The sequence below is a fragment of the Paralichthys olivaceus genome, chromosome 20 (genome assembly GCF_024713975.1).
Source record: "Paralichthys olivaceus isolate ysfri-2021 chromosome 20, ASM2471397v2, whole genome shotgun sequence".
Taxonomy (NCBI): Eukaryota; Metazoa; Chordata; class Actinopteri; order Pleuronectiformes; family Paralichthyidae; genus Paralichthys; species Paralichthys olivaceus.
Window position 1 is genome coordinate 10,426,670 of NC_091112.1, and position 13,668 is coordinate 10,440,337.

Here is a 13,668-nt window from a genome sequence, read left to right on the forward strand (position 1 = left end):
AAGTATCTTATTTTGAAAAGAAAAATGTAGCTCATTATCATCTACTTTGGTCTGGCTGGGCAGAGTCAGAGACATCGATCGAATATGAACTTGTTGCACTTCTTACGTTAGCAGTGGAACCTGTCCGGTTGTTACACAGCTGTTCAGGCTATGTGGACATTATGTTTAGTAACCAGGGCATTCAACCGGTGACTGTTGTTTTTAACAACACAAAAAACTGCTTCCTTCACCTCCCATCGAAGCTGATAACACATCTCTCCCTGAACGAGGTAGGTTAGCTTATAGCTAGCAACAGAGCTGTCAGTGTCCTCCATGGAATATCAGTGGAAGTTGAGTCTTGGTTCAAACGTTCAAGCAAAATGTCAGAGACAGCTGTGTGACTAGCGTTTGTGAATGTGTGTTGTTCATTTCCTTTGTGTTTAAACGTACATACATTTGCTGTCAATTACTTTCTAACATATTCTAGTTAGATTCATCTCTCACTGTCTGTGTTACAATATTATTCTATTATATTCATACAACAATAAGTTCATTATATTAACCCGCTGCTTAGCTTAAATCGAATTATTTTTTAAAGAGAAAGTACAAGGATTTTTTGCTGAGACATGACAGGCTCCATTTTATTTACCCTCCGACTTCAGGTTATACATAACATTATATACATCATACATTAACATTAACAATGACATATTTAAAAGGAATCAAGAGAACATTTAATGTAATATTATAATGATTATTTTTTTTAATTTGACATGTAGCGTTATGAGTTTGTTATTATCATTATACTATGTAATATCTTATTTTATTATACTTATTGGTATGTACTTTGTGTTTGGGGTCAATAAAAAAGCGATCGATTTATCAAAGATGCCAGTTGTGTGGTTGTTGTATTTTCACTGTTTCCACTTTGATGCAGATCATTTTGGAGTAGTTCTCCTGCAGTCTCACTTGGTGGTGACAAAGCTTTGCAGTAGACACAGGGCAGCAGGAGACCTGGTGAAAGCCAATGCAGTCTTGCAAATTACCTAACTGTCTTATGTTCTGTTCTGTTCTGGTCATCCTTTTAAAACCTATAATGAATCCTATCTTTCAGATTACCCTTGTCTGATATAATTTAAAACAGCAGTCTTCAAGTAGCTCCCATTATAGTTGTACAAACTGCCTATTTCTCTGTTTGGCTATTTGGCAAATACATGGTGAACCCTCCTCTCCTACAGTTTAAGACATCATTGCGCAGTAATAAAACCTGCATAGCTTTGTCATTGATTGTTTTCAGACATTTGATTGTACTACAGCAAAAATGAACATGTACAAATGTCTGTGTTTCAGAACCAAGCCTTGGAGTTGTCCTGGGGCCATGGGTCTCCACTCTACCTCAGTTGGACACTAAACAGAACCTCCTCCAGCTATGACAGCCATAAAGTGGAGCTGTGTCGGCAACTAGGAGAAAAGTTGGGGCTGAGAGATGGAGAGCAGGTAGTTACTTTAAAGTAATTGTCAATTGCTGTCTATGGACTTAGTGTTTGTATTAACTGGTTATGTGGTTTCTCTCAGGGCTTCCTGAAACCATGTCACCAGGTCTCATCAGTGCATCAAGTATTTGTGGAGCCTCTGTCATCTGATGACTGGGAGATCCTGGTGGGTGAACATAGAGCCTTATGTTTTTATACAGGTTTGAGACCCTAAATCTCTTTAAGAAGCACTAAGTTAGCATTGCTTTTTTATGTTTTACACCTTCAGGAGCTTCACAGTGCTGCGCTGGAGCAGCAGCTGTTAGATCAGATCAGAGTGGTGTTCCAAGATGCTGTCTTTCCTGTGTGGGTGGACAGCCACACAGCCATCTACATCCGAATAGGTCAGAGTTAATACAACGATTATCTTTTGTCTGTTTAATGTTCCTTGATTTATCCAAAATTTGGAAATCCATGAGAAGAAACATGGGCTTTGATAAATGCATGAGCAAAAATATAAAGTTTCATCTTTTGATAATTCTAAAATAATGCAGCTAAGGTTTTAGTGAGTAATGTTGGCTTTCTAAAGAACTTGTTCAGCTCTGTCATGGTGAAATCTATGGACTGCATTCATAAACACAATTTGATCTGTCTCTTAATCCCTGCAGCATCACTTTCGCCATCTGTGCCCTATGGTCGCCTGGAGCAGTTCACAGAGCTAGTTGTGTCCCCGAAGAGCCGTGCTGAAATTAGTGACCTCAGTGGTTCTCCAGCGAGGAGCAGCATGGAATCGAATCTTCACAGAGAGCAGAACATGGATCTCTATTCATCCTCCTCCAGACAGTCTTTAGAAAATAATGCTCATGTCCCTCAAAGCCACCAGTGGGGTGGCATTGCTGACCTGAGGAGCCTCCTGCGCTATATGATAAAGGGCACTTATGACCCAATTAAAGAATCACCACCTGTCCCTGGCATCCCTTCCATCTTTACTGACTCTATCTACAGAGTATGTGGCACACCTCCCGACTCCCTTTGCACCATAAGCCACGTTTCAACCAGTGTTATTCATTTATTTCCATGGAGGGATGGACTAAATACTGGATTCATTGGAGGCCAGTCTCTAGTGACATATGGTCTGCTCTCCAAAGTTACTTCTCCTAAAGAAACAAGGGACAGAGTTAAGGAAGCCATGGAGAAAAAGAAGAACACAGGGGTTACTAAAAATGATACGACAAATGATATGGTGGGTGACGACAAAAAAGAAGAAGCGGTCAGGGTGGTGTACCATTGTGTTGAGAAACTATCCGGCAAACAAAGCAGTCACAGAAAGGGAGAGATCCACAGTGGAAAAGTATGGGTAAGTTTCAACAATGTAACAGCTGGTTCCATTCAAGCACCAGTTATCAATGGCCATTTTTACTTTGAAGTGCTCTGCTGCCTTATAAATTTTCCTTACTTTGATATTTTTTTCAGATCCCACAGCCCCTGGCCGCCAGGCTGAATATCAGCCCACATTCGGTGGTTAGAATTAAGCCAGTAAAATCAAGTATCAAAGTGGCCGCCGCTATTTGTCTACAGCCTCTGAAACCACTGGTGAGTGCTGGAGTATTCATCTGCAGCTAGATTTGGGTGTAAAATATCTAGCAAGCACATATTTCATTTGTTCAAAGCTGGATAAAGTTGAATCTTCCTACTTCCCTATGATTTTATGATCTCTGACATTTACCCCTCAGTCTGAGGAGGACGATGAGGGGATCCAGACAGCTTTCCTCGGTTGGCTGCACACTCAGAGTCATGAACCTTTAGCCTGTCTGACTGCACGGTCTGGCACCATCCTCCTACATGGAACTGATGGTGATTCATTTCTACCCCTCTTTTAAAAGCTTTTCAGATTTATTAATTCTACAGACAAATCTGCACAATGTTTGTAATTATCTTCCCAAAATATTAAATATCAATCAGGATAAAATCATAATACAGCATAAAAAAACTACATTACTTTCTGCTGCAATAATATGTCACTGTTCTCCCCTGTGTTTCTCATTCATAGCAAAGTTAGAGTTCGCTTTAACTGTACTGAAACCAGAAGCAGCAAGTGATCCTCCTGACCAGCTATTTTTACTGGCACACACCCTCATTAAGAAAGAAGACATACAGGTATTAACATTTACATTTTGTGTTCAGCGCATCAATATTCTACTGCAAAAAACAGATCCCCCCCATGCAGTTTTTCTTTGCATAATGCCACGTACATGATAATATCTTTTTTAAAGTGTGGTATTTTACACTTCGCGTCACCTTCAGGTACACAGAGAGTCAGTAACCATGCCAGCTTTGAAAGATGTAGCCGAAACACCAAATCCAGAGCTTCCCTCCCTCAGTATCCTCGGGTAAGTCTGTAGATATTTCTTAGCCTTTGTATGATTTAAACAAGGACCATCTCCCGGATCAATTTCTCTTTACATCTCTCACTTCTTCATTTTTCTCCAGTGGGATTGATGAGCTTAATAGAACTGGATTTGAGTTCATCTCTCACTGCCTTCTGGGTACTCCCCTTTCACGAGAGCTTTGTACCACTGGTCAGGGTCTCCAAGGAGGAGCTCTACTCATCACTGGTGCAAAGGTATTGCTTTCCATAGCAAAAATGAAAATATTTAAATACTTACAACGCTACAATGTATTACATTTTACAGAGTTAATTTAGGTCTGCAGGGAATTTAAAGAACTATATATAGTTATTTTTGTTCTCCTCACAGGGCAGTGGAAAGAGCACTCTATCCAGAGCCCTCTGCAAAAAAGCGAGAGAAGTTTTGGATGCACATGTGGAGGTGGTGGACTGCAGAAAGCTACAAGGTCAATAGATACTTTATGCAAACACTTGATAATGAAGTTCATGTCTATTTGTTCAGAAAACTTGGCTTTATTTAAGTGAAGCCATTGTGAATTTAAGAATTGTGTTCTCAGGCAAAAGGGCAGAAAGTGTGAGACAGATGCTGAAGGACATTTTTGAACAGGCAGAGTGGAGGCAGCCTTCAGTTGTTCTTCTTGATGACCTGGATCAAGTAACAGGGGCACCAACCTCACCAGAACATGAGCAGGGACCCGAGGCGCTGATGCAACAGCACATTGCTCAGAGTAAACTTTACATCTTTCATTTGTGTGTGTGTCTGGGGGATTTTTGTGTCAAACTGTATGATCACAGACAGTATTGATAATTATCCTGGCCTTGATATGAATTCTTCTTGTCTCTTTGTTGCTGTAGGTCTAAAGGATGTGGTGGATGAGGTGCTGGTTCACTCCAGCCTGGTGTGTCTAATCATCACCAGCCAGAGTGAGCGCTCTCTCCACCCCTCGCTGACTGAAGTGCAGGGGTCCCACTTCATCCAGGGATTTGTAAACATCCAGCCACCAGACCAGGTTATTACAAACATATATGCTCACAGAAATAGACTGATAAATGTTAAAAGGACAGAACTAACAGTTTGTATGTTGTTGTTTTCAGGCACAGAGAGCAGAGATCCTGCGGCATCTCATTCTCAGAAAGTCTGGTCTGTCTGAGGAGACCTTACAGATTCTCGACCTGGGGGCTGTTGCCAAGGAGACGGAGGGTTACGCACCTCAAGACTTGGCCCTGCTGTTAGAGCGAGCTGTCCACGCTAACACAGTACAAAGAGGACACAGCGATCAGGGTAAGACTGTGCTAACACTACAATAAAAGAAATATATAATCAAATGATCAATTAGTCGTTCTTAAGCTAAAGCTAGTTTATTGTGCCACTTTCACATTATTTGTTGGTGCTCTGCATTTCTCAGGTGTGTTTCTATCGTGGAGTGACTTTGCGCAGGCTCTTAAAGGGTTCACGCCTCCCTCTCTGTGGGGGGTAGACCTCCACATTCCAAGTGGAACTGGGCTGGAGAGGGTGGGAGGGCTGAGAGAGGTGCGGCAGCAGCTAATGGACACAATACTGCTCCCTGCGAAGGTCAGTATCAGAGCAGCCGGTCGAATCAGCCAGTCGAATGGAAGTTTCACTTTATCAAACAGGATAAATAAACTTAATGAAATGAAATTCCAAAAGTTAATGTGATGACAATTTATTTTTCATTTAGCACCATAAATGTTAATGAATCTTTTAAAGTTAAACAATTAAAAGTCTCAACATAAGTGAGAGTTGCAGCAGATAGGATGAAAATAAAGACATTCATTTAAATTAACTGATACTAATTTATTGAAGTGATTTATTTAAATTTCAATGCCACTGAATTTATCAGTTTTATTTCTACCTTTCTTTTTGATTTAGAACAATAATTGTGTAAACAAACTCTAAATATGCATGATAAAAAAGATGAAAAAGATTCATGTGTTTCTCTTTAGCAAATTAAGGGAATTAGAGTCTTTATTAATGGATTCCAAAAATAACCGAATAATTTAATACCTAGTTCCAATTAAATTTTCCATCTTTCACATGATCCAACGTAGTAATCACAGGTGTTGATTTGATCTATTATATAAAGTACCTTTTTATGCTGAGGTAGATTAAAGATGCTTTTTTACCATAGATGACTGTGGGTTTTTGATGTGTTACAGTATCCCATCCTCTTCTCCAATCTTCCTATCCGCCATCGCTCAGGAATATTGTTGTATGGAGCTCCTGGTACAGGGAAAACCCTGCTGGCCAGGGCTGTGGCCAAAGAGAGTGGCATGAACTTCATCAGCATCAAGGTACGCCGGACCTCGGGCTCCAACAGTCAAACAGAAGACTGTGTATTTTCTGTTAGAGAAGCAACACATATCTTCAGTAACACAGGATATTTACGTCCCTGCAGGGACCTGAACTTCTGAGTAAGTACATCGGAGCCAGTGAGCAGGGAGTCCGGGATGTTTTCCAGAGGTTAGTGAACATTAATGCTCCTCTCAACACCACACCGACCCTCTATTATAAATCTCATTGCCAGTTATAATGAGCATCATCAAATATTTATAGTAATCATAAACCCTGGTAACAACCCATTCATAAAATTGGATTTAAATATACTTCCCCTCTGTCTAACTGCTCCTCATTCTGTCTGTTCCAGGGCACAAGCAGCCAAGCCGTGCATCCTGTTCTTCGATGAGTTTGACTCTTTAGCCCCCAGGAGGGGCCACGACAGCACAGGAGTAACTGACCGTGTGGTGAACCAGCTCCTCACCCAGTTGGATGGGGTGGAGGGACTGCAGGGTCAGTCATACAGCAATATATTACACTTCTGGGAGAAAGCAAATAGGTCTATTTCCTAAAATGAAACTATACCTTCAAATCAAATAAATGAAAATCGTTTGTTTTTGTAGGTGTGTATGTGCTTGCAGCCACCAGCCGCCCAGATCTGATTGACCCAGCCGTGCTGAGACCTGGACGACTGGACAAGTCCCTTTACTGCCCCCCTCCTGACCTGGTCTGTTGAATTATAATGAAAACTAGTAATATAACTGCACCATTAAACTGAGTTCATTTGCAGATCATCCAACTATTACTAATCCAGTTATTGGCAAACTCCTCACCTCTTGTGTTGTATCTCCAGGAGTCTCGTGTGGAGATCCTCAGGGCTCTGAGTAGTGGTGTTCCCCTGGCTGCTGATGTGGACCTGGAGCAGCTGGCAGCAGTGACAGAGCAGTTCACAGGGGCAGACCTGAAGGCCCTGCTCTACAACGCACAGCTGGAGGCCATCCACAACAGCCTGGGCACTAGCACACCGCATGTAAGTCTATTATATTTCCATTATGCTGCCACTGAGGACTGTGTTGGGTTGCCTTGGGCCACAGTACAACAGGAAGGTAGGAAACTGTTGGCAAGTCCACTTTCAAATTATTTATAATTCACGCTGAAGCAGCCCAGCAGATTGTTGTCCCTCGAGGCTAATTAAACAAGGAGTTTAGTATGCATCTCTGCGCAAGTCAGTTCCTCTACTTATTACCTCATTATTAGTTTAGAGTATAATTCAAATAATTCCTAACTATGGTGCCATGGATGTGAATGAATATCATAATCAGGAAAGGCTGTCATCTTGAACTGCAGAAACGCAGTGAAGTTACGTTTCTCATTCTTATGTTTTTTGAGACTACAAAAGCTTGTGTACTTGTGTATCTAGACTCAAACCCTCTGTTTCTGTGTGACAATCAGGAGCTGACCTGCGGCTCAGACAGCGACATGAGTCTGTCCTCCATGATCTTCCCCAACAACATCAGCGGCTCAGAGGATTCAGTCGGGGAGGGAGACCCAGCCGCGGGTTTGGACCAGTCCATGGTTCTGCTGGAGCCCGATGAGATCCAAGTAGAAAACAGACACCATCGCAGCAACATCTGGAGACTCTACTTTGGAAGCTCCGACGAGTCAGAGCTGGGGATTTCACCGATTTCAGGACTGGTGAGCAGTGTTGTCAAGATGAATACAGCAGTACATCAAATAGTAGAAACTGACAAAACTTCCATTCTCACTCTACAAAAAGTAAACTGTGCATTTCATAGCCCCACAAGATAATAATGACATATCATAGGCTTCTGTTATTTGTGTTTTCCCAGACCAAGCTGAGATTTTACATCATTATGCATTTTTTATGATTTAAAGGAAAAGATGAAGCTATAACATTGAAATTCCTTCTGAGATAAAGATGAGAAGGTCAATATCAGCCCATGTCTGTTTATTATATATGGAGCTGGAGTTAGGGCATGTTTAGCATAGCTTAGCTTAGCATTAAGACTGGAAATGCTCAAAAAATGCTAGTCTTATTCTACTCTCAACTCCCTGGTGATTATTCTTTTTTACAATTGTTCATGTTCTTAGATTTAAGAAAGAGCTTGATAAAAGGGTGAAATCTAAAATCATTATTCATGAGTTGCCCAAGCTAACCCTAACCCTGCTCTTATTAGCAGTTATCCTGAAGGGCCTTAACTCAGCATCATCAGATCAGCCCATGAACTTTAATGAACTGTTAAACTTGTGGGTTGGCACTACTTTGTTTTTACTCTGATTCTTTATTTATTTGGACCATGTACTTTCAAAGTTTAAACAGTGTATTTGATTTGTATTATTATCTTACTGGGATCACACCAGGATAAATTCAAAACAATGTTTCATTGAAATTGCAATAAATTATTGAACCTTGAATAAGTAATATCCTGAACATCCTGCGGCAAATTCCTGTTGATTTAACAAAGGATGATTATAACCAAAGTTTTTTATTTTAACTGCTGCAATCCAAACACAGTGTGTTAGAACTGAACTGTTGGAAATGTCTGTGATGTAATGTTGCTAATCTAAAACTTGCTCTAAAGCACATTTGACACACAAGTACAGAGAATATACAGGTTTCTTTTGGCTGTGACATTGATGTATATTCAGATAGACACTTACAGTGTGTACACACTTTAGTTTTGCGATTCAGTGGTTTAGAAACATTTATTTCCTCACATAATTCTTGTGCCGCTCCTGGCTCTCTCGACAGAACTCTCAGTGTGTCTCTGGACCCAGTTCTATGACCCAGGACTGTATAGGGGCATCAGCTTGTGACCCCGGTGGCTCTCTCACTCCTGCTTACATGTCCTCCCTCCACAGTGGATTTGAAGAGCTGAGCCCGGAGCAGTTGGAGCGCTTACAACAAGACATTAACAGCATCAAGAACAACTACAGGAGAGCCAATGTAAGTGACAACAACAGACAGGACTTCATTTCTGTTCTATTTATTTCTATATGGCTCCACTCTAGAGTAGAGTCTTTAATCCCAAGTCTCATTTTATAATACAGTTTGTATTACTTTTCAATTTAATCTGACATTTATTTTATTTTAGTGCTAGTTTATACTATTCTTTACTTGTCTATTTATGGCTAGAGTCCAACCAAGTGTTGTTAAACTGCTTATTTATGCTGCTGTGTGCATGATTACTCTTGAGTGTTGCTTTTGTGTGTGTCTGTGAAGGAGGAGTGTCCCCGGGTCCATTCAGCCTCCACCCAACCGGGCCTGTTGCTGTGTTTGGCTCATGTGAACTCTGCCCTGGCTGCGACCCGACCGTCTCTCAGCAAGTCCGACTGGAACAGATACACAAAACTGTGAGTATCACGACATCAGAGACAATCACAGATAGTAACCGAGACAGTTTGCTCTACACAAAGTAAAGAAGTCATTTTACAGTTGTCCATATATGTAGTTTCAAAACGTTCTTGAGAATTCATTAGAATTGTTGAGCTAGAGCAGAGGAATTGCATTTTCAAAGAAAACAAAGCAAACACTACAGGCCATTCCTTGTGATCCTTATGTTGAAGTTAGTTAATAGTTTTTTATGTTGATTTAGATTTTAATTTAACCTAACAACATTTTATTAAATAATTATTTCTTTTTTTAAAGGTATGAAAGCTTTGGCGGCTCAGGAGACGGAAAATCTCTTCACTCTGTCACATTTAAGCCTGGACAACGTGTCACTTTAGCTTGAACAAACACATTTTTTTGACTCACTTAATTCCTTATTTTGATGTTTATGAATAAACTTGGAATTGTTGAGTAACTAATTAATTATCAGTCAGTGGAGTTGATCAGTTTCAGGGCTTTAAAGACAATGTGGATTAATATAATAATATATGTATGTTTTTCTTCTTGAATATGAATGAGACATATAATTGTAATTAGATGTAATTACTGTACATATGTATGATGGCATTATTAAATACAGAGTTCTTGACACTTCCAATGTTGCCTTTATCATTGTGTGAAGATTGTAACTTGGTTTCTTTATTTTCTGTTTACTGTGTCGCCCTCTGGTGGTTGTAAAATGTTTTTAACTCTTGTTTACTCAATAGCTCTGGTTTAAACTTTTTAGTGAGTTATAAAATGATTTAGATGTGTTTTTGAAATTATGTCACACAAATATATGATTTGCTAACAAAGATAAGAATCGTCTCACGTGGATTATTAAAGGCACTGGGAACCCACACAGGCATTTTCAACAATAGCCCCACCTAGCCCTCTGCTCAGGTTACAGTTGGGTGGAGCTATGATGCGAATTATATAAGGTGACCAAACTTCAGTAACTAATGAGAATGATTTATATGTTAACTCAAGAGAGAGAGTCAGGGGAAAAGTAGCAGCAGTAAAGCCGTAAAAAACTCCAGACATCCATAGATATTAGTTCCCTTAAAATGATTTTTTTGTCAAAATCCATGAATCATTCTCTGGAAAAATTGTTCAAAAAAAACATCACCTATCTCACAATGTTGAAGAAATGCCCCGAAAAATACCTGGATTTGCACCTTTAGTCATATTCCAAAACTTAATGGTTATTTATTGGCCTATGTCTAATCCTTCTACCAAGTTTTGTGGAAGTCCATTCAGTTGTTTCTCCTCGTGGAGGTATTAATATTTCTTCTGCTGGTGCTCTGCATGTGGATTAACTGAATAATAATAACTAATAGGCAATGATCCAAACTAACGATTTTACAAACACAGTAACAAGAGGGTTTCAATCTATTCAATCAGCTAAACATTGACATTAAGGAGTTTGCACTTGAAGTAATGAGATCAAGAACAGTCATGGTGATGGTAAAGAAAGAAATGATTTTAATCTTCCTGTATTAAAACCACTAGGGTTATTAGTGAGTGTGCTAAATGTTCTAAGTGGACAGATATTTTCTCCTTCACGCATGTTGATTTAAAGTTTAATTTAGTAAATAAGGCACAAACCACTGTCTGTAATAGTCACAGTCACTAGGCACATGAGTTGTATTTAAGGCTGAATAACTATTGGCAGCATTTGTCAGCAGTGTGAGGTCCAATAATTAGCACATTAATATGTCAGCTAGTATTTATTTTATTCTGTTAAGCTTTACCTCCCTTCCTGACTGGTTTTAAACATTTGGAGCTGAAACTTTCTGCAGCTTCTGTCACTTTTCTCATTGAGGCTCCCAGGGCACGCACAACATCTGAGAGTCTTACCTGAGATTGCAACAGTCGTCTTTATCCCATTCCATGGTGATGGCAGTGTGTCTTGACAATATTTCCCAGTTTGAAGCACTGTGCCAGCTGTCATCCTACACACAATGGCAGCAGCAGGTTCTGCAGATGGTAAATATAGACAGAGCTGCATTTGGCTCGCCTTTAAGTCTTGTGTCAATCCCACACAGTGCAGCTTGGGAAAAAAATGTTCCAATGAGAGACTTCTCTTGCTTTCTCACTTTCCCCTGCAGACCTGTGCAGGATGAGAAAAGGGAAGAAATAAAGAAAAAGAATCAAAAAGTGACCGGATGAGAATCTTTTCTGATCATTGAGTCAGTGGATCCAGCATGGGAGCAGCACCAAGAGGGGGTGGGGCCTGACCCAAAGAAATACAAAATAAATAAATTAGATTTTAGCCCAAATTTTTCTTAGTTTTCACTTTCTCCACTTTATGATTTTTTAAATAATTCATGGAGCTCTGTGAAAATAATATTAGGGGACTAATATTTTAAGTGTGTGCAATTTGGTGCAGATCTAAAAAAAAAAAAACAGAGCTAGTGAATTACAATGTGTTTTCAAAAGGGGAATGTTGGGTCTTCTACTGAGGGGCCTTCTTCATTTGGTGCCTCCTTGCATGGGGCCGACTGTAAGGGAAATCCAACAGATTCAGTTTGTGCATTAGATGTCCCCTGTGGTCTTCAGTGTATCATTATCCATTGTTCATTTCTCCCATGTCTTCTCTGTCACAGCCTGACACTTTCAAACGTGGTGACTTTCCAAAAAGAAGCAAACCTCCAGGTCCAAAAAGAGACATGAGGTAAAACGTCAGCTCATTTGTTGTCACATCAAAAGTGTCTCCTCTCACGCCTCAGTGGTGCTCCAGCCCTTCAAAGCCACACTGAGTGATCCCAGTTTACAGCAGACAACCCGTCCATTTCACAACATCAAGAGGCGCCAACCTTCACCAGACTAAGATCCCGAGCGACGCAGAGCAGAACAAAAGACTTGCACATGAAATGTTTACTTGCTGAGAGGGCTTTTCACCGGAATAGAACAAAAGATTATGATGTGTCTGTTCAAGTGGGAACAGAAGGGAAGATGGGGGTGTTTAAGTGATGTGAAGAGAACATCAAAAACAGAAAACGTCAAGGTAGGGTTTGAATAAAACGTACATGTTAAAGAAACAAGTGAGAGGCAGAGATGACAGGGGACCGCGGGACAGTTTTGGCTCTGTTAGGTTTTGTTTCTTCTTGACAGACGTGTTTCCTGACACACAGGGATACGACAAAAAGTGCCAAAGAAACCCATAAAGCAGCTGAGAAATACTGACACCATTATTCTTTATTCTAACTAGACGAAGAATTTTATCCAGTTTTTCACTTTTTTTTTGACACCAGATTCAAACTTTGAGGAGAGAATTTGTATTATTTATTGTGCCAAAGGAAAGCTCCAGAAAAGATATTCTAACACCAACCACTTGACAATTTGTAAAAAGATTTGAGCCTGGTGAAACAAATACATTTGAATTTTCCAGTCACACTGAGTGAATGCACCTGGACAGATGACTCCTCCTGCAGCTTCACCTGTGTGATGCCTGGAAACGCTGACAGATCGCAGCACCTCTTCAATCAATCACCACACAACCACCAGTGAAGATAAGCCTTTCACATAGAGATAACTGAGATCATAGGCGACTGCTGGGGTGAACATAAAAATCAATTTCAGAGTCGTATCCACATGTTTTATCAGAGTCACAGTTGCCCACTCTGTCGGGACAATCTTCGTCTGGGTTAATGAAATCATTTCGCTCTGCTAATCCTGGCCCCGGGGCCTCAGGAGCCGCAGCTGGAGGAGCCGGAGCTGTCGCTTCATGGAAATCTACCTACCAACTGTGCAAGGTTACTGTGCAGCCCAAGCTTTTTGTAACTGTGACAACATTTGTTTTTTCACAATAGCTGCAAGGCTCTATGTTGATCAGCTGCTTGACTGCTTTCCTCCAGACTAAAGTCTTTCTGGATGAATTACAGTTTCAGAGTCCCCAGATGATGAATCCTTCTGAATATGGTGACCCTCTGACTTTCCATCTAGCATCCACGAAGTCCACATGGGTTTGGTTTTTTAGTGAATCGATGGACTGTCATGAAATTTGTTTCTACTATTCATGGTGACCAGAGAGTGAACACGAACAACTCTTTTGATTTTTGACAAATTTCACATTTGTGGTCAAATACGATGACAACTCAATGATTGCTGGACTGAAATG

At 40.4% G+C, this 13,668-nt stretch overlaps 1 protein-coding gene across 3 annotated transcripts; it reads left to right on the top strand.

The window, feature by feature from the left end:
- The first annotated feature begins 28 nt into the window (after positions 1-28).
- pex1 (peroxisomal biogenesis factor 1) lies at positions 29-10,164 on the top strand. Of its 3 annotated transcripts, none has more exons than XM_069515870.1 (24): positions 29-269; positions 1,330-1,476; positions 1,555-1,638; positions 1,741-1,855; positions 2,120-2,808; positions 2,925-3,044; positions 3,185-3,305; positions 3,502-3,608; positions 3,756-3,841; positions 3,942-4,074; positions 4,208-4,304; positions 4,416-4,586; positions 4,714-4,868; positions 4,954-5,140; positions 5,265-5,431; positions 6,037-6,171; positions 6,276-6,340; positions 6,525-6,667; positions 6,778-6,881; positions 7,008-7,184; positions 7,607-7,849; positions 8,928-9,122; positions 9,399-9,529; positions 9,825-10,164. In XM_069515870.1, the coding sequence occupies exons 1-24, from the start codon at positions 162-164 to the stop codon at positions 9,907-9,909; spliced, it is 3,765 nt and encodes a 1,254-aa protein (XP_069371971.1). In that variant the 5' UTR covers positions 29-161; the 3' UTR covers positions 9,910-10,164. The 3 variants fall into 3 exon arrangements, 2 of the variants coding, with proteins under 2 accessions (XP_069371971.1, XP_069371970.1); XR_011239513.1 differs by having other exon boundaries at positions 37-269; positions 9,038-9,122; XM_069515869.1 differs by having other exon boundaries at positions 38-269; positions 9,402-9,529.
- The last annotated feature ends 3,504 nt before the right edge of the window (positions 10,165-13,668 follow it).